This window comes from Gouania willdenowi, chromosome 11 (genome assembly GCF_900634775.1).
Source record: "Gouania willdenowi chromosome 11, fGouWil2.1, whole genome shotgun sequence".
Classification (NCBI taxonomy): Eukaryota; Metazoa; Chordata; class Actinopteri; order Blenniiformes; family Gobiesocidae; genus Gouania; species Gouania willdenowi.
This window is the reverse complement of record NC_041054.1, coordinates 12,578,802-12,601,298: the sequence shown is the minus strand read 5'-3', so window position 1 is coordinate 12,601,298 and position 22,497 is coordinate 12,578,802. Positions and strand designations below refer to the sequence as shown.

The 22,497-nt window shown below is 40.4% G+C and overlaps 1 protein-coding gene across 8 annotated transcripts; it reads left to right on the top strand.

The window, feature by feature from the left end:
• Nucleotides 1–5,834: 5,834 nt before the first annotated feature.
• On the top strand, nucleotides 5,835–21,044 carry LOC114472470 (zinc finger protein 385D-like). 8 transcript variants are annotated; one of them, XM_028461729.1, is made up of 9 exons: nucleotides 5,835–5,959; nucleotides 8,261–8,376; nucleotides 12,262–12,318; nucleotides 14,508–14,618; nucleotides 15,638–15,806; nucleotides 18,334–18,582; nucleotides 18,664–18,845; nucleotides 20,372–20,473; nucleotides 20,688–21,044. In XM_028461729.1, the coding sequence occupies exons 1-9, from the start codon at nucleotides 5,950–5,952 to the stop codon at nucleotides 20,886–20,888; spliced, it is 1,197 nt and encodes a 398-aa protein (XP_028317530.1). In that variant the 5' UTR covers nucleotides 5,835–5,949; the 3' UTR covers nucleotides 20,889–21,044. The 8 variants fall into 8 exon arrangements, with proteins under 8 accessions (XP_028317530.1, XP_028317532.1, XP_028317529.1 ...); XM_028461728.1 differs by having other exon boundaries at nucleotides 5,838–5,959; nucleotides 8,268–8,376; XM_028461731.1 differs by lacking the exon at nucleotides 12,262–12,318.
• The last annotated feature ends 1,453 nt before the right edge of the window (nucleotides 21,045–22,497 follow it).

The window sequence follows — 22,497 nt, the reverse complement described above, 5'->3', positions numbered from 1 at the left end:
CTTTTGTTTAGTTGTTTTAAATCAATATACAAAAAAAAAGAGATTTATTTGGAAATATAGGTATTTAGTTTGGGGCTAACCTTTTGAAAATTCACAACAAATCAAGCAAATGTGCTATAGATTTGCACATTTCACCAAAATGTGACCCCAACATTGAAGGAACTTTTGTAATTTTAAACCTATTGTAAGTTATTGCATCTTCAGACTGTCCCACACAAACAATCCATGCAGATTTTCTTTTTTAATTCATCGAAAACTGAGCTTACAGTGCATCAAAATCTTAGACTGTAAATGGTATTGTAAACATATACCAGTCCTTGTATTGATGAATACATTTTTAATGTGTATATATTTTTTTAAATTACAAAATTTTGGAGTCACAGTAGAAAATGTTTTGGTAAATAACAGAAGTTTATCACAAAAACTGATGTATTGATTTTATTTATTTATTTTTTTTTTTTTCAGCATTTGGAATTTCTCTCTGCTAACAGTTGGAGTCAATGCAAAAATGGAAAGTTCAAGGCTCAACTGATGTAAAATGCACATTAGAATCCAACTTTTTCTTTTTCGCCTTCTTACACTGCTTATTGCTCAGAATTGCCTAATGTGGTCCGAAATTGCCTGACCCTGACCATTGCTGCGCAGCAGCTATAATGACGTCCTGGGATTAAGATGCGTTTAATTGGCTAATAGAAGCAACTGCTGTAACAATCCATGCATGCTGAATTAGGTGTGTTATATTTATGAACATGGAGAAATATTTTCCTCTCTCTCATCCTATACACTCTCTGGGCAGCTGATCTCTGTTTCTGACCTTAATGGTAAAGCAGTTGGAAAGAAATGAATTTAACAGGTATCCTCCATGTGGTGGCCATTACCCACATGCAGCTGGACATGTGTAGCTTGTAAAAATGCTGCTTCTACATGCTAAAGTGATGAGTGGTTTGGCACCCGTGACATCTGTTGTTCACACCTCCACCCTTCTGCAGGGTTTGGTTTCCGTGAGGATTCTGATCATCCAGAAATGCAGGTCTGCATCATCCCACCTGTGTTTGTTTGGGATTCATTTTTTTTTTTTTTAATTTTTCAATTACCTTTGAGGCCACTGAGACTGGATAGTCTCTCAAACACTCATGGATTTGAATCCAACAGTACCCTCGCCTTACTGTTCCTCCCAGAGATTGGATTTCACAATACTCAGTCAAACATACTGTATACTACATTTTCACATTCAAGTTTTGAATCATCAACTGACCATTAAATATTTGCGTTGATGTAGGACGCTAAAGAAAGTCCCCTTGAACCTGTTGACATCATCTTAACGATAGAAATAAAGTCCTGCTCTTGGATTGCCATGGTGATGTTGTTATGGCGACCAATCAGAATCGGCAGTGAGCCAATGGTTCAGTCTTCAAAACGATTGTTAGAGGCCTGAAGTTGAACTGAGAGCTGATTCCAGAGACTTCCGAGCCTCTGCTGGGTGTGCTTTCAAATGACAACCACAGAAAACTACTTTCCGTAACGTTGTGCTTGTTGAACATTTGTATGCCACTTGGTAGTTGTATGTGTCACCTCAGCAAATACTCATGGACTGTTAAGTCTTTTAAAAGCCTCTCATTTCCTAACAGGGTTTGTTGTGTTTGGCTGTTGGTACTCAAGGCCCACCTGGGGGTCACACCATTCCTCCCCAGCCTGCAATTAAACAGGTTGCCACCATAAATGGAGGCACAGTATTAGTCTACTTACCATAATATTACATACCTCAGTTGTCATGGCAGCCCCAGTGTTTGCCTGTGAGAATGTGATGCAAAGTGGCTGCAGGTGCAAAGCGCTGCAGCGAGTCATTAAAGTGAGTGACTGAAAGCTGAAGCCGAGGCTGGTAATTTAAGATTAATCATTACCATCCCGACCACAGACGGACAGGTGATTGCTCTGCTCGCTGCACAGTTTAGGTTATTGATGACATCTGGAGACTGGGAGGCAGAGTATCCTCCACGTCAGCACACTAAAGTCCTCCATCCACAGCCGTAACGCTCCGATCTCAGCCTGGCTTTGTCGAGCAGCAACCGCAGCGTGAGTGATTCTGTGAGCATTGACAGTTTACCCAACGGGAATGAAGTTTCACTCCAACAGTTAAAGATGAATTCTTGCTCTCCCTCCCACACTCGTGGAAAACTTGACACCTGTTGTAGATGTGAAACTTCATACCTCCACATGTGTGAGACAAAGCTTCTCTTCATGCCAGGAGGAAGCTCTTAGCAGCGTCTTAAAGAAACAATGAGGGTGAAGCCAATAATTCCATGAAGCCCCCAAGAGAGATCTGTTCTTTCTCTGAGGAACAACATCCTACGCCTGGCACAATGCTGTGTGACAAAAGGCTTGAGTCTGTGTTTCCATATCTGTATTTTTCTCCTTCTTGGCTTTTGTTCCATGCGGTTCACAAGTGGAGGTCCAGTCAGTCCAGATGACATTTCTCCAATAGGAGACATGCTTCAAGCATGAGAACAACGCAATGAGATGCTTGTAGTTGCACTGGTGTTTGTTTATTTGTTTGTTTGTTTGTTTGTCTGTTAGGATTACGTCAAAAGTACTTAAAGAGTAACTGAACCCCTGATTTCTCCGTAGCTGCCACTAGGAGGGGAATTAAAAAAAACAACTTGATTATGAGGGGGTTCCTGGAGCAGTTAAGACACGCCCAGTCTATACTATACAATCTCCAATGAACAATCTATGCTATGCTAACTAGCTACCAGTGACGTGCGGTGACCACTAGGGTTGGGTAGGCACTGCCTACCTTGCATACCGTGACGACACGTCACTGCTAGCTACTCATTACTCAATATACCTCTCTATTCAATCTTCTCTCAATCCAACCTACTCGCCACAGATTGTAGAGCCCACAGGTGTTAGTTTTTATAAAAGGGGCGGGGCGAACAGAGCTTGTTTGCGACTCAAAATGGTCCCAAAACATCAAATGATCTTGTTCTCAGCCAATAGCAAAAAGCAATTGTAATAGTCAGGTTTCAACCCATAGAGGGCAGTGACTCTGACATTTTGGAACGAAATATGCCAAATTGAAATACTTTACCTATTTTAAAATCTTGGTTTGTATTTGATTGATCGTTATTATTACATTACATGATATTATTGTATCCTGTGTATCCATAATGTCATGTCGCAAGTGGAGTTGAATGAATAATATTGGGGGTTCCTTGCCAACATTTGAGTATCTAGAGTGCAAAAGCACACATTAGAAGTGTTTAGTGTGTGTGTCAGTGAGAAGTTGTTTGACTGAAGATTTCCTTTCGTTTAATCCTTGCAGAACTTTACATTATGGGAACACATGTTGTCCACTGCACAGATACTGAGATGAAGCATGTTTTGGCTTGAAATCAAGAAGGTTTAGACACAGTTACTCTGCCAAAGGCTGCATTATGTGTGAATCCTGTTGTTGTTGTTGTTGTTGTTGTTGTTGTGTGTGTGTGTGTGTGCGCGCGTGTGTGTGTGTGTGTGTGTGTGTGTGTGTGTGTGTGTGTGTGTGTGTGTGTGTGTGTGTGTGTGTGTGTGTGCGTGTGTGCGTGTGTGCGTGTGTGCGTGTGTGCGTGTGTGTGTGCGTGCGTGCGTGCGTGTTGAAGTCAGAAAGGTCAACAGGAGCATGCTTCCTTCCATATGAGACTACCTGAATGAATTGGATATAGCAATTTATCACTGTGCAGCCACTCAATATGATTTCTAGCCGGACTGAGGCTTTACTGTATGTGTTGTGTGTATTTTCCTCTCCTGGCTATGAAAGCGACAGGATGCATCTAAAAATATCTTGAGCCAAGAGGAAAGGGAACGTGGATGGGAAATCATTTAACAAAGAACTCAGGGATCCATTCTTCAAAAGCCGCCCAAAGACAAAGGGGTTGATTTTCTGTCAGACTTGTGATTTCTGATCTCAGTAATCCTCACACAGGTCAAGTCCTAATGCTCTCCTGCCAGCAAGAATTTAAGTCAAATGAATTACTTGCTCTTTATTATTAAAGCACTTTATTATTATTTATGGACCATATCAGAAACTTCTGGAATATTGGAATAATCCACTCATCAGTTGCTGAAAAAGAAATGTAACAAACCGAGGTGTAAAGCATAGATGAAACTGAATTATGTGAAGTCATATTTATATTTTGCAAACAGAATCAAGTGCTTAGAAATGCTTTGTTCGCAAAGACCAACATCCACTAGGAAAGTCCAGAGAAAGGAAAACATGCTGATCTGGGTCATGATGACTCACGGATGCTTGTAGGGAGTTTGGGGGAGATTGATGCTCTGATCAAGAAATGACAAACTGTAGCACATGTGTCAAACTAAAGGCCCGGGGGCCAAATCTGACTCATAAGAGCATAAAAAATTGGCTCGCAGATGAAAGTAAAAATTCTCAACAAATTCCGTTTTAGATATCTCAGCAGCACCTCCAAATACACAAATTCAAGCTCCACCATATTTGCAGGGCTCAGACTTTTCCCGTGCGTATGCGTCATGGCGGTGGTTTTTTTTTTTTTATCTCAAATTACCAAAAACCGGTCAGTTCTTCCGAAATCCTCCCATTTTCCTTAAATCATTCCACAAAATTTCACAAAATCAAGAACATTTAAGCGAAGTTCCCGTAGAGACTGATATCTGTCACTTATTGCTTGGATATTGCCTACATTCTTTGGTCCACTTTGGATCAAACTGTTCTTTTTTTGGCCTCTGACCTGAAATGAGTTTGACACCCTTTTTCCAGCAGAAATCTTTGAAGAAATGAATACAGGTTTTGGTGTTGTGTCAGTTAAGGTAACACAGTGAAGGGCAGCTCAGTCAGGATGCATATTCTGAACCTTGTCCATCCCTGAATGGAATAACAATAGAAACTGAAACACACAACCTAAAAGTTTTGGAATAAGGAAGATAAGGACTGGAGGCTTTGTCTGATAAAAGAGAATAAGTTTTCTTTTATGTATTGCATTGCATTCGGTTATAAAGTGAGTATGTGTGTGCATCGTTTGTCTGGGGAACATGTGCGATCAAGCTGCAGGATGTGATTCTACTCAATTCTATTTGATTTGATTTAAATCCCAGTTAGCATCTGTGTTGGCGTTACAAACAAACAAATCCATTGCAACAGCTGGTTGCAGATATCACAACACATCTTCAGCGGTCTGGGGAGAGAATTTTTCAAGTCGCCCCCTAATAATGCCCACGTCAATTAATCACAGTTTACTGTTTTTTGCAGCCCTGAAAGTGATATCATCTTTAGACTTAAATATTAAGAGTAGAAATCAACCTAAAGAGTCTACTAATACTAGCCTTTTGTATAACATAAAATATGTTAAATACATTACCAATAAACAAAATATGTGCACATTTATTTTAAAGATAATTAAAAATTGGGTACTTTTTTTTTTTTATATAACCATTGAGACAGTCTTTGCACTACTTTGTTTCATTGGTGCATTTTTTCTTCTTCTTCTCAGTTTTATACAGTTATTTCATTATAATATTTTCCGGCCCCCCTCCCAAGCTATGTCCTCGACTCCTCGGACCCCAGTTTGAGAAACACTGCTCCAAAAAAATTCCAAACTGTGTCAATAAACTGATAACCAGAGGAGTGTAACTTCATTTCTTAATATTAAAGGACCTATAGTGGTAAATTAAGGTAGAATAAAATTTTAAATAATATTAATTAAAAAAAGTATGATTCATGTAGCAAAAGCAGACTTTGACAGGTGGGGGAGGAGAAGGTAAAGGAGGAGGAGGAGGAGGAAGAGGAGGAGGAGGAGGAGGAGGAGGAGGAGCCCGTAGTGAGAGGGAGGCATCAGGCTGCAGGAGACAGTCACAGAGGGACCGGAGGAGAAGCCTGGTTGCTTTAGCCTGGAGATGTGAGAACCTTCCAGTTCACCCTGAGCTTCATGTCCTGGTGTCACCATGTATTTTGGTGAGTGAACCTTCAGTGCATGTCTGGATGTTGATAAGGAGTCACTTGTTGCTATGTTAGATTGGAGAGTTTAGTGCAGCTGTGGGCATCTAAATCACATTATGCCACCCACATCAGGTCATTTGTTATGTAAGACAGAAACTAATGAACTAACTAAACACTCTGAGATTACAGATTTAAGATGATTTTAATATCTTATTGTATGTGTTTTAATCATGCCATACTTCTTTATGGTCCAGTGATTTAGATAAAACGTGCTCTCACCCACTCCTGATATGATTGATGAGCCCCATTCATTTAAACATGAGCCAGATCAGATGAGGCTGCATACTTTCAGCTCCTCTGATCACGTGATCCAAAGTCTTTTCATTAAAAAACAAGAATAACCAGGCTAAGTGCGTGCAAGGCTGACTTACAGGCGATCAGACTAATGGCATAGTGGAAGGGTGTGTGGGGATTTTGATGATGATAATTATACAGGCGAGCTGCAATCAGACTCAGAGAACAGCAAGACTTCAGGATCAGGACTCAGACAACAATGCATCAGGGTATGTGTGTGTGTTTTTAGTCTGAGGCAAGTTAATGCTTACAGTAAAGCTATAATAAATCAGCAAAAAATCTTACATATTTATGTATGATTGTATTATAATGTATTTGTCTGTAACTAACTAACTAAAAACTGTTTAGTTTAATTTCACCAAACACCCCTGTGAGTCAAATACATCATGGGCATTTCGATTGATTGGATTTGAACCACCAACCTGTGTATATCTGTGTGTTTTTAGTTTGAGGCAAGTTGTTTGTTTATAGTGAAGCTCATTTTTTTCCTTTTTAAATTAAATATTAAATGACAAATATAAAATAAATAAATAAACATTCAGTTTATATTTGCAGTACATTTTGGACAGTTTGGATATTGGGATTGGAACCACCAACCTTTCATATCTGCACTCCCTCCCGAGTGAAAGAGGTAGAACGCAGAAAGGACAAAACACGAGCTATAAGAGAGAAATCCAATAAACAATAAAATGTATGCATGTATGCAAAGTGATCATTGAAGAGGCCAAAAACAAACCAACACAATATAGGAGATCAAACTTGAGCACAATGCGTTTAAAACTGCACCTGTGAACAGAGAATCAGTGTGAAGTGCTCCTGTTTCAGTCCCTTTATCTGGACCTGAGCTGCATTTTTTCGAGAAAGCTTCTTGGTTCTTACTTTGGGACCCCGACGAGGAAGGCTTCACAATGCTGTAGCTGCAGCTGCAAGCCTGGAACAATCAAGAAACACTGCCAGAAGTATCAACTAAACATGAAGAGTGGACTGATTCCAGGATAAGCTGGAAAAAGTTATGTGGGACGTCGCGTGCAGTGCTTAACGTGACTAATGAGAAATTCACCCTATAAACAACCTTTATGAATTGAGCTTATTTTAAAGATACAATATGGAGGAAATACATATTCTTTCCCTTCAATTCCATCCACTTCAATATGAAATTCAGCCCATGCAGGTATTTTCAAGCTGTATGTCAGCATTAATGTGTTCATGAGAAGGTGCAAAGTTATAGAAAACCTTAATACACTGCAATGTAATAACTTCTATTGTATCGAAAGGCCACAAAAATATACTTGTCTGATCTGAGGGCCACGTTATCATCATTTATGTCAGCATTTATAATATTAATAACCAATCTGAGCATCAAAATAAGAAAAAAAACAAAGGGTTTGTGGGTCTTTCTTGTCATTTAGTGTGTTTGTAGCCTTTTGTGTTTTTTTTAAATAATTTGTTGTTTATTTTTAACTCATTGTGTGAGTTTTTGACGTTTTTTGCTGTATTATTGAGTATTTTTAAAGTTATTTAGGGTGTTTGCTATGTTTTTAAAGTCATTTTGTACGTTTAGCTTGTTTTTTGTTGTTGTCATTTTCATTTTATTTTCAGTTTTTCAGTCATGTGTCAAATGAACTTGTTAATATACAATTTTTGAGGGAAATCAATTTGGGGCCTGCATGCAATAAAACCAAGGGCCACATGTGGTCCCCTGGCCTCCAGTTGCCTATGTCTGCCTTAATACATCTCTCCAGTTAAAGAGCACAAACTTTGTCCATCCAGGCTGAAACTGGGACCATTTCAAATGCACTGTGAAGATAAATTTGTTATATATACAAAAAAAAAAGGTTTGAAATAGATTCAGCCTGAGTGAGGTTTGAGCACAGATTTACACCATCGCCTTCATCCTGAGTGATAACCTTCATCCTGTGAGTCACTGCTGCATGTATTCATCTCTCTGTGTCTGTTTCTCAGGTAATAGGTGCCACAGTGTGTTGCTACCTCTGGCTCGCCCCACGCTGGGCAGAATGCAGCCCTCCCTCGAGCAGAAAGCCCTCCTCCCCATCCACCTGCTGCCGGCATTCTGTGACGTGAGTAAGCTACTTGTCAGTCATCGGCGTCGTCACGGCAGCAATCCCTTTTCATTAAGTTCAAATTGTTCACACTGGAGTTACACCCGTGGAGGAGTTAATGTCATGCCTGTGGGGAGGTACAATTTCAGCACAGAGACGTATAAGAGTGCAATGCCCACACCTTCCCAAATATATCACCTCTGATGCATCAAGCTGTGACATTTCCACTCTACCTCCGGGGGTGGAGCGGGTTCTTTGGTATTCCTCATGCAGAGCTGTTCTTCGAGCTGTCTGCTCTGCTGCTGGTGATGGGTGAGGGAGGAGAAACCTAAAGCTTTGCCAAATCTGTCGTGTGGGGAGCCGCGGTGGCGAGGCTGGACTGACGTGTAGTTTACAATGGAATCAGTGCGTTATGTCCTCAGTCCTGGCACTGCCATAAACAAATCATTTCTTATGTGTGTGTGCACATGTGTGTTTTGTTTCGTGCAACAAATCATGGTGTGTGTTTGTTTTTGTTTCCACACATAAATGATCCAAATGAGCCCAATAGAGAAGCTGAATAGACTCAAACAATGGCGCGAAAGCCTCCCACAGGCCTTTTGTTTAGCCTCAGACCAAATAACTACCTTCAAGCATAAAAGCCATTTTCCCCCTTTGTTGCTCTCTTTTTTTTTGCACTGATGACTCCTATAAAAAACAGTGATGGGCTTTTCAATGTGAGAGACACAGAAAGGCAAATTGCTGGTTCGAAAAAGAAAAAAAATTCAAAACAAAACAAACCATGTATGTCTTTCAAAAGTTGCCGACAGTACAAAGCGCACTGACCATGTGTGTGTGCCTTGTCATAAAGCCTATCAGCTGCCTCCAGTGTCCTCACACGCTCCTCTTCCTCATCTCTCCAACTTTCTCATCCACCCCTTGCACTTTCTCCTGCTCCATCTCTCTCGCCGCCTTTTCATTTTCACATTGTTCTCTCGCTGTCACCGATGCTCGGCCTCTTTTTGCACATTTTCTTTTCTCATCTCTTTGTCTGTCTGGCTGCCTTTCATTTTCAGTTTTCCTTTTATCCATACAAAGTCATAGTACTACCCGGTGTACAAAACGCCAGAGTGCTTATAACGTTACGACAAGCAGGAATTTTCCCTCCATCATCCCCCTCACAATACTAAGCCGTATCACCTCCCACCTATCTGTAGGTCTGCTCTCTCTCTCTCCTCTTTCATTTCATTTCATCACTTATTTCAACATTTTGACTTCAAACCCTTTAAAAAAGTAACTGGGCTTTTGTTGCCATGTAAGGGTTAGGATTAGTCTGCAATCTAACAGCTCTTTTTACCACGAGACATAACAAACAAAACACTTCCCACCACATGATTGAACTTTTTTTTTTTTTTTTATCTGAAGAAAAGATTTAGAGCTTTTGAGTTTCCCAATCTTTTTGGCTTTGTTGTGTTAATCGTACCATTCCAACATTGTAAGAGAGACTATTACTTCCTTTGATACCAATTTAAAACATTGAAATGAAATAATGAGTGTGAAATAGTGTCACAGGAGCACAGCTTTTCCTCAGGAAAACTCATCTTCGCTCCTAAAATTGAAGCTATGAGTGTGAAATGGTGTAAAAATGGGCACACGGCTGAACTCAGCTGCAGTGTGTTTCGTGTGTGTGTATGAAGGTTGATGTCATGAGTGTTGGCTTCTATAAAATGCTGTGCAGAAATTGGTTTGGTGCCTATGTGTGTGTTGTCATGGTTACAGGATTACACACACCACTCCTTCTCTCTCTCTCTCTGTGTGTGTGTGTGTGTGTGTGTGTGTGTGTGTGTGTGTGTGTGTGTGTGTGTGTGTGTGTGTGTGTGTGTGTGTGTGTGTGTGAGACAGCAAAATGCACAGAATGTCACAAAAAGTTACACAAAGTAAGAAAAAAAAAACACACACAAAAGATCCCAAAAATACACAAAATACAGAAAAGGGACACAAAATGATGGAAAAATACAGAAAAAAACAACCAAAATATAGAAAATTACTCCAGGAAAATGCACAAATCAACAACAAATACACACAAAATAATAATAAAAACACACATTTCCACACGAAAAGACAGAAAAATACATAAAATGAATCCAAAAACACGCAAGATAACTAAAAAAAAACCCTCACAAAACCACAAAAAAGACAACAAACAAAGAGTAAACCCTTTGTTCTTTCCTCTAGTATAATGCTCAGATTGGTCTTTATTCTAAATGCTGACATGAATGTTGTTAATGTGACCCTTGGATCAGACAATCACATTTTTGTGGCCCCAGCTGTGATTAAAGTTGCCCATCTCTGACGTAAACGCTGTAAACTGCTTTTTTCAAGCTCTGTTTTTGAAGGCATTGGAGTCAGAAGTGTGTCAGCGGGTTTGAGAAGAAGAAAGGTTGAGCAGTTGTAAGTAAGACTTTGCTACAGGTGCTGGTTGGTGGTAGAGGGCTGAGTGGGAGTAGAGAGAAGGAGTGAGCCCGGGGGGATGGAAGAAGCTGACTTTGATGAGATGGAGAAGAAGAGGGAAGGTGGAGACTTCAGAGGTAAGCAGATGGAGGGGTGAAGGGAGGAATGCACGATGGAAGTTGAGACGGTCATACAACAGCCTGAAGGCTGTGAGGACAGGGATGATAGATAGGTGTGGTGGTACTGGTTGGAGAGTTGGTTGTTTACTGGGATGGCAGAAACAGAAGACGCATTCTTAGCCTGTTTTAACATAACAACGTGCTGTTTTACACGTGCAGCCTCTGATCATATTTTTCTGAAGCTTTTACGGTTCTCGTATACTCGACGTTTCCCAAAGCCCTGCTCCTGTTTTCATCAGGGCTTGTTTATGTGGTGCGTATACAAATAGCTGCAGGGAAACACAAAGAGAGATCAGAGACCAGTATATGCAGAGATGCTCCCCAGTAGCTGCACGTACACACATTCTGTTGCATTACTGACGTCTGAAGAGAAGTGATTTCAACTTTGCCAAGACAAAGAAAACTTCAGTGCAGGGCTGTGAACTCACAAACCCTGAACACACTTGGTCTACGGCCCACAACGATACATTTTTGGGAAATTATAGCTTTGGCAGCCATCATGGCCTCCATATAATTCACCTCAGGGTTTTTAGGAGTTTCTTTTGCTTTGCAGAGACGAGGTTGGATTTGGTGCATTGAATCATGTGATCTTTGACCTCTGAAAATAATGTCCTGCTTTAAAGGCAGGGTAGGCCATTTTCAAAAGCTTGCATGATTTTGAATGTAGCCTTCCCGATGGCTCCTCCTTTACCCCCCTTGCCCCTCCCCTCTGTGCTCTGTCTCACTCACATGCACTTGCACAGCTGTTGCAGAAGCAGACCTCAGCTCATCGCTTCTATTGTGTAGAAACTTTGTCGTCTCATGTCTCATTCAGCAGTGAGTAAAGAATAAACTTTATTATTATATATGTTAAAAAACTTGACCAAAAACTGTGTTTTAACTCTGTCAGTGTGAGCTTTAGCATGCGAGGGATCGAGAACGAGCAGGGAGACGTGATTGGTTAAAAAACCGGTTTGTTTTTCTTCCATTGGTCGAGGTTTTTACAGGTTTACAGCTGCTACAGATCATGGATTTTCTTCGTTCCTTTTTCAGAGCACATGAGATCTTAATTTCTGTCAGGACATAAAGACAATCTCAACCAAAAACTTAAAAAGTGTATCTGGAGAAAATTTCCTACCCTAGCTTTAAGTGGTAGTGTTGAAATGTACTACCAGGTTATTACGTTATAATAATAAAAAAAAAAACAAAGTCAAAGGTTGGTCATTCTACATTTATCAGGTAATACAAATACTCTTTGTAAGGGGCTGCAAAGCTGAAATTATGAGACAATGTTTCGTTTTTTTCCAATCCGCAGGGTCAATGTCGTGAAGTCATCTGGGAACAGAAAGCGTCCACCCTGCGGAGTTTAAAGGTTGCTGTAAAAAGTTTGTGGTTTTGTCTTTTATGGGAAACAGAGGCTGTGGTCGTTGGGTGTTTCCTGGTGGTCCGAAAGGACACTGACGAGGACGCGCAAAAAAACAGTAGCAGAAATAGCTTTGTAATACTTTGACTAAGTATGTATTAAAAAGCATTTGACACAGCCTCCTTACATCTCCAATGGGTCAGACGCTGAATGAATAAATTTAAGCAGCGTAATGTATGATAATTAAAGATTTAGACTTTCAACTATACTTTCACAGAGGTCTAATGCACCAGTTTTCACTTGTGGTGAAGGTGTTTCAGTACATCCAGCACTGCGTACCATCCTATTTGTCTCTCACTGACATTGCTTTGGCTTGAGTCTAGGCTGCTATGGATGTTTGCCACCTCTAAGGATTTATTTGCAGAACTGACTGATAGCAAACATTTGTATTTGCATATGAAGCAGTGCAGTAGTTAGATTTGCTGCAAAGTTACGAGTGTAAATGTTTACCCTGTGAATCCAAGCTCACCCCACTGTCATCTTTAAGGATGAACTGAACCGCATCATTTGACTCTTTATTTTCACGTGTGGAGGAGATTTAATTTATGACCAGGGAAATTAGTCACAGTCTCTACAGCATAAAGCTTGTCTTCCACATACTTAATACTTCCAACTCATATGATTCCAAGTTAAAGGCACTAGTTTTCTCTACTGCGTATGACTGAGAGGGAGATTTTCAATCGTATTATTGTTGATTTAATGTTTTTCCTGCTGATTTTAATATTGTTATTGTTTTTTAAACTGTTAAATGTTTTCCGTTGCACTTTTTACACTCGGCCTCGGCCGAAGGGTATTGTCATCAATTCGTCGTCAGTCTGTCCACCCATCCGTCTATCTGTCTGTGTGTGTGTGTGTAGAGTGGTGTAGGTCTTTTAATGCAATACCCACCAACCATTCTCACACCAAAACATTGTTAATAGTGGGGGGATTCCAGGTAATGAAAAAGAAATTCCAGTCGGTTAATTTTTGGTGAAAAAACTTCCGTTTTTGATGATTTTGAAAAAAACTTTGTCGTGGACTGATTTTAAAGAAGGAAAGGAGGTGGACCATGGATACCTTGCTGTAAGGTAACATGCACTCAGGGCTTTAATTTAGTGCAAAATTTTTCCGATCTGATCATTTTTGGCGAAAAAATGGCATTTTAAAAAAAAAGTCTATTTTTGGACTGATATTTTATGTAGGTGTAAATCTGAATTCATAACCCAGCAACAATTCATGCTACAAAACATTGGTACTCATATGGGGATTCTAGGTAATGAAGACATTTTTGACAATTTTTGGTAAAATCTTTGAGGATTTTTATCATGGACTGATACCTTGCTGTAAGGTGACATTCACTCAGGGCTCTTGATTAGTGGCAACATTTTTTAACTTTACTACGTAATAAAATTCTGTGCATAAACAGGTGATTAATCATATTTAATAATGTTTTATTCCCCTACCGGTATTATAAATGTAATGGACGAACCAATTTTCAACTATAAATAAAGTGACTATTTTGAGGATTTTTCAAATATCAGGCCGAGGGTTTTCAAGTGCGGGCACGTTATGTTTAATCATGTAAAGCAGTTTTCGTACTTATTTGGCTCAAGTGCCCCCTTTTCTCTTAGTTCTGAATCCAAGTATCCTCGAGCAACATTTTTTTCAGATTTCTATGAGACAACAACTATAGATCATAATGATAGATTGACTAAGTGATAACTCACATTTTTTTCAAAGTAATATAATTTTGTAAATAAGTGGAATGAAACAGTGTTTATGCAGTGGTTACAGCCTAATTTGGATCCTGACCACATTTTTATATAAAAAATCTCAGGCAACTCCGTTTAAATTCCAGGCATCCCCACATGGTGTCACGACCCAAAGGTTGAAAAACACAATGATTTAGTGCCTCCTGAGTAGATTTATCTCAATAAATCTGCCTTGCCGTTAGCTGGTTTGTTGTCTCTACGCCAGTGTGTGTGTGTGTGTGTGTTTAGCCCATATTTGATCTTTATTCAGCATCTTTTCATTGAATGATTTATTTCCACTAATAAAATACCCACACAATCTCAAAGAAGACGCTTGCTAACAATAAATGTTTTCTTACATTCCAGGCCCAGTTGTGTTCTGAACATTACACATGCTGTTTGTTGCAGATGGATCGCATCCAAAAAGCTCTGATCGGCCCAGCCTCTGGTCTAACCTCATTGCCTCTGAAGAGAAAGTACAGTTCCTGCAGAGTTTGTCGACTGAGATTCAACTCTGAGGTGTGTGGGGTGTCTTAATCGAAACTTATAATTGTTTTGTTTTTTTCATGCTGTTTGTGTTTTTCACACACACACGCCCTTCTTTGGCAGTTGAGGGAATGGGAATGAGTTTGTTTGCTTGTTTGGCTGCTCCACAGGTTCAGTAAGGTGAGGAACCTGTTCCGTTTAATAACAGGGAGGTGTTGCTCAATGTCTGACCTTTGCAGGAAAAAAAAACTGCTGCTGCAATAATGTACAGATTAGGTACCTTACATGACATTTGCTTGTTTGACTATGATTAAACTTTTCATTAATTCCAGATATGGTCATTTTAAAATCAAACAAAATGTGTTTGTATTAGGCTACTTGCACATTTTGTCTTGTTGAAGGTGCAGTCCGCGACTCTCAGATCACCCCCCCTCTTGCCCTGCCTCCAAACTTTCCAAAGTCCCTCCCTCAGAGGAGCTAACAAGCTAACGTTAGCCCAACAGCAACATCACAGTAATATAACATGCTCTGTTAAAAGCATAAGCGCTTCTCTCTCTCAATGTGCACACACCTCAGGAGCAGCAGCAACAACAACACAGTGTCACTTACAGCAGCCCACACAGAGGCTGCTGCGCGCACATGAACAACACATGCACCACAGAGTTCTAGTGTAACAATTACAAATCAAACATAATGTAAATCAAGCAGCAGTAATTACCTTTCAAGCATAAAAGTCACCAATTCCATCTTCTACTCCTCCAGACCATACACTGTAAAAAAAAAAAGACGGCGCTCCAGCCCAGGAAAGGGGCGGGGCCTGTGAGCAGCAGCTGTCAGACAGTCCATCAAACACAATCCTGGCTCTGATTGGTTCTTTTTGCTCGGTTGCGGTGCATTCTGGCACTCTGTCACTCTGCCACACAAACTACTAGTTTGTTGTAAAGCTGTCCTTACATAGTGACAGCTTTAGCAAATATGACTAAAAGTTTCTTTTATAAGAGTTGCAGACTGCACCTTTAAGGATTTTCTTTGCATTTGTTCTTGTCACCCAGGCTCAGGCTTCTTCCCATTTTAGCGGCACAAAGCATGAGAAAAGGCTAAAGGCCCTGGAGACCTCGGATTCAAAGATCAGGACCTCTGAAGGGGTCAACAAGGAAACCAAATCCCAGCTCGTCTCATCAGGCTGCTGGCAGCCCTGCAGCTCTGATACAACCCCAGGAGGTGTGTGTTTCTGCATGTTCACGACTCCCCTGTGTGTAACTGGGTGTGTGCTCACATCAAATGCATGACGGCGTTACATTTATGAAAACTTATTTCCCCAGTCACGTCTTTAAACTCTTTGATGTAACTTACGAGCCTCCTGCTGCTTTGGGTTGTCGAGTGAGGAGATTAAAGGTTGAGCTTTATCTTTGTGTCTATATTTTCAAACCTTTTTCTGCTGCTTCTAGAGATCAAAGGCACATTGAGGAGGCTTTGAATATGATCAGTGGGTAGCTGTAGTGTGCGTGTGTGCGTGCGTGTGTGCGTCATTTAAGGGCATTTAAGAGAGCTGTGTGTGGAGGCACAGCAGCGTAAGCGTGGAGGTGAGTCAAGGCACTCACTGCTTTCCAAAATATGTGCTTATTTCTTGTCCCACAATAATACGCTGCTTTTGATTGTGCGTGGGCATGAAAAATGAATGATTTCATTTCAGCGTAAAAGCAAAAATATGTGAATAATATTTTTCACATCACCATCGTAAAACGTATTTGTGAGAGCAGACATGTTTCAGTTTGGTGGAAGTAGAGCTTCAGGGTTAGAAGTTGGAAATTAGCAATAACAGTGAGCTCGACAAATCACTGTTATTAGCATTGAATGGATTCTTACATCAGCTTTTACTACGGTGAGAGGAAGACAGAAACACAAAAGATAACAGGACAGAAATTTTAGCATGCGGTCCAAGTGCTTGCAGATGGATCCCTGGGGAAATACCTGATTATTAAAGCAATTAAAGAGGTTGATAGAGCTCATAATCATTTGTGGCTTGGAAGGTTTTTATCTTTTCATTAAAAAACTAATGAACTTGATGCCTCTTAAAGTTGAGATGCTTACTTTTTTAGCATCTCAACTTTAAGAGGCATCAAGTTCATTAGTTTTTTTGCTCAGCTAGTTGCACCACTGCTTTCTTCATGAACTCCCTAATTTTCCGATACTTATATTTCTGTTATTAACGGTCCAGTATTATGCTAATTTTTGCTCATCTCCAATTGTTCTAGGAACCACAACAACATAGTATTTGAGGTTTATTTTCCCAAACTCACTTGTTTTCTGTTTTGCTTGAGCCCTCTGAAAAGTCACTTTCCTGACACTTCTAAAAACAGGCTGTTTTTTTATGCATATGTATGAGTAGGCGAATACACACACGCTGCTTCAGCGTGTGTGTTTATCGCAGCAACAGCAGCAGTAAATCATCAACAGTCTTCCTTCTCCTCCTTACCTTTGCTGACCCCCGGAAATAGTCTCTTTCAGACAATAGTCCATTGTTTTGTCCAACCGCTGCGTCGCATTTTGTCACAAACATGTCAGATAATCCCATAAAGGTGATGCAAGGCAGTATAACTGCTACTAAAAGTGAAACTGTTGTGAGAGCTTTTCGGTTATCTATATACTGAACGTAAAGATGTTAAAGCAGAACTAAGTAACTTCTCCACTTTAATAAATCCTTCTCATAGTCCCTGTGAGGATAATACAAATGTTTATGGGGTTATTGGGGGGTCTTTCATCTCCCCCTGCTGTCTCTGGCCAGAAAACCGTACTTGCAACTTTCCTGTCTCCGACCCGGTGGCAAGACGTACTGCCTTACAGCAGCCCAATACCAACGAATGCTAGATTATGATCAGCCCTGTGGCTGCACACGGTTGTCTACTAATTAACTTTTCTCAAACTTATATCATGGCGGAGCCAGCAAAAAAAAGGCAGAGAAGACCTTTGTCTGAGGAACGGAGCAACTCCATGCAGTGACAGCTCAGCAGCAACACACAGCAGTCACACACACTGTCGCGACGGCAACAGGCACACACACACACTCGCAACAAAGCACTCTATCAGGCAGGCCACATACAAATATCCATCCATCCATTTCCACACTTTCCATCCGTATTACTCCCACATCATTAATTTATTTTACTTGTCTCTCTTCCTCATACTGTTCATATGGTCACATGGGACTATAATGTGTGAAAGCACCCTTAGTGTCACTGTTGTATTAGGATTTTTCAGTGATCAGTTGCTTCCGTCTTGGTAGAGCAAAGGTGCGCATGTAGCTGTGGGGTGGGGCAGGCGGCGAGGGGTGCGGAGTGTTTACGACAGTGACATAACCAAAAGGGGCCTTTAGGGGGAGCGCTAAGTGCAAGTTATTTAGTTCTGCTTTAACTGTAATATCAACCTGCCTCCGCTATGTTTGTTTTATCTCTGAGGTAGTTTTAGAGGGAGGAGCTCACATTCTTATGTAAGGTAGGAGGAGCCAGGATTGTCAGTAGGAGGAGTTTACCCATTATGACGTATTAGTGGGGGGAAAATCAAACTCGCCCGTTTGGAGTTGATCTTTTACAAAATGTGGAATAACAAGGTAGGGATGGAGGGAAACAAACTTTTTCAAATTTGGCCCTTTGAATGACGCAAAAGGGAATGTCACTGTAGCAAAACCATCATAAAGTGAATTTTTCATAATACTGCCCCTTTAACACTTCTTTATTTGGTTTCATTTCAGACTCCTCAGCTCCAAGCCCGACCACTGAGATGACACTATCAAGCCAAGACTCAAGTGACACTTTAAATATAACTCCAGACCAGTCTTTGTCACCAAGTCCTGGAACTACAGAGAAGGAAACACTAAAAGATGGTGAGACTGAAGCTCCCGAGGAGGAGACGGAGGAGGAAAAGGCTGTGCGCCTCCTCTACTGCTCCCTCTGTAAGGTGTCTGTTAACTCTGCCTCCCAGCTCCAGGCACACAACAGTGGTGAGTGCTAATACTCACAACGCACACGCACACACACACCATGTGCTGCGCTCTGCTGATTTTAAGTTTTTGTCTGCTCAGGAACAAAGCACAAAACGATGCTGGAGGCGAGAAGTGGTGAGGGAGCCATCAAGTCCTTCCCCAGGACGGGGGTCAAAGCCAAGATGGCTCCACCGTCAGAGACATCAACCGGACTGCAGAACAAAACTTTCCACTGTGAGATCTGCGACGTGCACGTCAACTCAGAAACTCAGCTCAAGCAGGTCAGTCGGGGATCTGTTCTGTGTAAAGAATTTCAAGTTTTCCACACATTTCAGCCATCACACAAATGTCACATTTGGCTGGGAGGTGAGCTGGGCCGAAAAATCCCAGAAAATGTGTAATTAAATTATTGCGGCTGCTTTATTCAGTGCCACTCACAATCCTTCTCACACTGGGTCATTATGTCATATTTATAAGTATTTATTTTTCAACTGTTCATTTCTAGGTTCTCCCTGAAGAGAAATGAAGCTGTTTCTCATCTGACTTTTCTCAATCTTTGGCTGATCTCACTTTATTCTCTGGTGAAAATAAAGTTGCTAATAGTTTATTTTAGGGGTTAAAGGTTACATATTCCATTAAGAAAAAAAAAAATGTTACCTTATGCATGACATAGTCTAATTGTGTGTGTGCCTCAACATAAATGTATAAAATAACAAAAAAAAAAAATACACGCAATACACACAAGTTTCTCCCAAAACACAAATAAATTGTATAAAAATACACACAATGAATCCAAAAAGCATACAAAATTACACAAGGTGACGAACATGATACAAATATACAAAACAAAATGTGAGAAAAATAATACAAAATAACTCCTAAAAACACACAAAACAACAGAAACACAGACTAAACCCTTTGTTGTTTCCTGTGTTCATGTTCAGATTAGTCATTATTCTAAATGCTGACATGAATGTTGATAATGTGGCCCTTAGATCAGGCAATCCTATTTTTGTGGCCCTCGCAGTCAATGTGTTTTAAGCTCCTATTTACTTGTTTCCAAAATGAAATGAGGACTTACAAAAAGCCTACAAAAAGCAACAGCTGACCTTCCGATACAGTGCATTGGTCCATGTGTGCGCATTGACCGCTGCAATACATCGATTAAAAACAACTGTTCTTCCAAACTTCCTGATGAACACTTTATTTTGTTCACAAATAGCCACAAAAATCACCCCTTACACAGTTGTCATCATTAATCCATCCATCAGGCGTTGCCGACAGAAACCTTAGGTCCCTTCAAACTTGATTGGAAACATCAGCAGGACTCTCTCACACCTGTCTGAAGTAAAAGTCCCTGATTTTTCAAGTTAATGAGCCTTCACTTAGAGCTACTATTTCCACCTGATGCTAGCATCTGGAATCGTGACGTGAATTCACAGTGTTGGTCTTTCCTGTGTGACAGCTCAGAAGTTAACTCTGGCCAGGTGCTCATGAATACAGAGCAGCCTACTGCTGATTGTGCGCCGCACAGGCCGTAGCCATCTGTTTTGTTGCTCGTCAGCCAAATGAAAAGGCTTTCCAAACCTGCCCCTCATGAATATTTCTGATATTCAAAAGTCGTCGCCAACAAAAAAAAGTAATAGCACTCGACCAGCAAAGACACAAGACAAGGTTTGATTAAACCTTTCTTTAATTTCTTTTGGACTGATTGTCCAAGATACCAAACAACGCAGATTCCTCTTTATCCACATTTGTGTCTGTTTCAAGTTGGTTTGGCCACATGTTTGTCTCTCCACCACTTCAGCACATCAGCAGCAGGAGACACAAGGACCGAGCTGCAGGTAAACCGGCCAAGCCCAAGTTTAGCCCCTACAGTCCGACGCAGCGTCACCACAGTTTCCAGGCAGTGAGTACTCTTTTACCTTTCATTCACAAGTTCTCTACACTTATTTGACTTGACGTGTGACTCAGGTATAAGATCAGCTTTGGGCAACATTTGGACAACCTTCGATCTGTTTTTTTTTTCCTAAAATATACATTTTGACTTTTTTTTAAGGTGTTTTTTGTTTCATTTTTTGTTATAAGGAAAACAATTGTGTTTGCTTGATTTTGGCGCACAGATAAGGCTGACCCTACAGAAGAACCAGGACCTGAACAAACCTCTTGCCTCTTGCCTCCTGCAACGTCAGCTCTCCATAACCACTGCTGCCATGGCGACCATGCCTCCCTTTTCACTTCAAACTCTTCCACAGGCACTGCTGCGTCCAGCACCTGGACCCATCTGTTCAACACACACCTCGATGCTGTTCAGCCCCTACTGACACTGCTCCAGCACAGCTACATGCTGATTCATGATGTGATCCCGCACACAAAGCGGACTGGGACTAAAGCCTGGTGCACGGGTTAAAGGGGAAGTGAAACCCTTTGACAAATGAATATATTTTGATTAATTGGTAATAAAGCACTAATATTTCGTTGTTAGTTTTGGTGTTTTTTTTGTTAATTAGGAGCAATGAGAGCTTTTTGAAAGTTGCCATTTTTGATACTACAATCAGCCATTTTTAGTGTGACGTCAACAACCACAGCAACATGGCCTTCAACAAGTGCAAAGAAACACTGGTTTTAAGTGATTCAATGAGCCATTTGCAGTTTCACTTTACCAAACATGTGTACTTAGACTAGGGTGAACAGATGTTTTAAAACTCAAAACCGGGACAGTGATTTAACCAAAGAAGACAACAGATTTTCAAGAGAAACTATTTGCGTATGCTTTTATTTGTAATGAAAAAAGATGACATAAATTACACTTACTTTTTCTTCCTTTTGGATGAAATCTATTATTGCAACGGCTGAACCAAATCAGTAAAAAAAAAAAAGAAAAACATTTTAAGTTAACATAAAATTGTTTTGAATCATGAAAAAAACACGTTTTTCGTTTTTGGTATGTTTAAGGAGAAAGCATGAGAGGGAGCAAACAAATAATATTGTCAATGTCATCGACCAATCAGTATCAAGACTTTTGAGCTTTTTAATTGGTTTATATTGCAAGCGCTACTATGGCAACTGTTGTGATTGACAGCTCACAGTCCACAGAGATATCGTTTTTAAGCGAAAAGCAAAGCTGCTTTCAGGGTTTTTTCTGTCAATGGCAACAAACGTCCATTTCTTAATAAATGGACAAACGGGACTGAGTTTGTTAAAAACCAGGACAAATCAATGGTTTGGGGGAAATTGACCAGGACGTGGGATGTAACTCTAAAAACCAGGACTGTACTCGGTATATCGGGACGTCTGGTCACCCTAACTTAGACTTTCATTCATCTTTGAGACAAGCTGCTAAAGCTAAGCTATCAGGCTAAACAGGTGCTCGCTAACAGCCATAGACATAGCCTACCACCATCATGATAGTTCAGATGCTGCAGGTATACTTTAAAATTTGTGTGAAGCAGCACAAAAAAATGAGGAAATCGTGTTGGCACCAACGGGACAATAAGAGTCAAATACGTGACAGGGTCAAAAATCCCGTGAGACTGGGTTGTAGTAACAGTATACAGAGGTGTATGGTTTATATGCAGTAAAAGCAAGAAAGGAAATCATTGATATTTTTATATAAAGGAAATAATCTATCTATAAAGCAAGAAAGTTCTGTATGCATGTGTGTGTGTGAGTGCGTGTGTGTGTGTTTGAGGAGCGAATATCTCCCCAACGTGGTGTCTGTTCAACCTGACACTTTTTTAACAGCTTCCACATAGCCCGAGTGTGTGCATCGGTTATTTTGGACTCATTTGGTGATTTCAAAACATTTATTTTAATTTTATTTCGCCCGGATGGCACATTCATGTTCACCAAGAAGTAAAACCTATTCAGCTTTTGACCTCAGCTTTTGACTGTTCCTTATTTGGTGTCAAAACGTTTATTTTTATGTTTGTT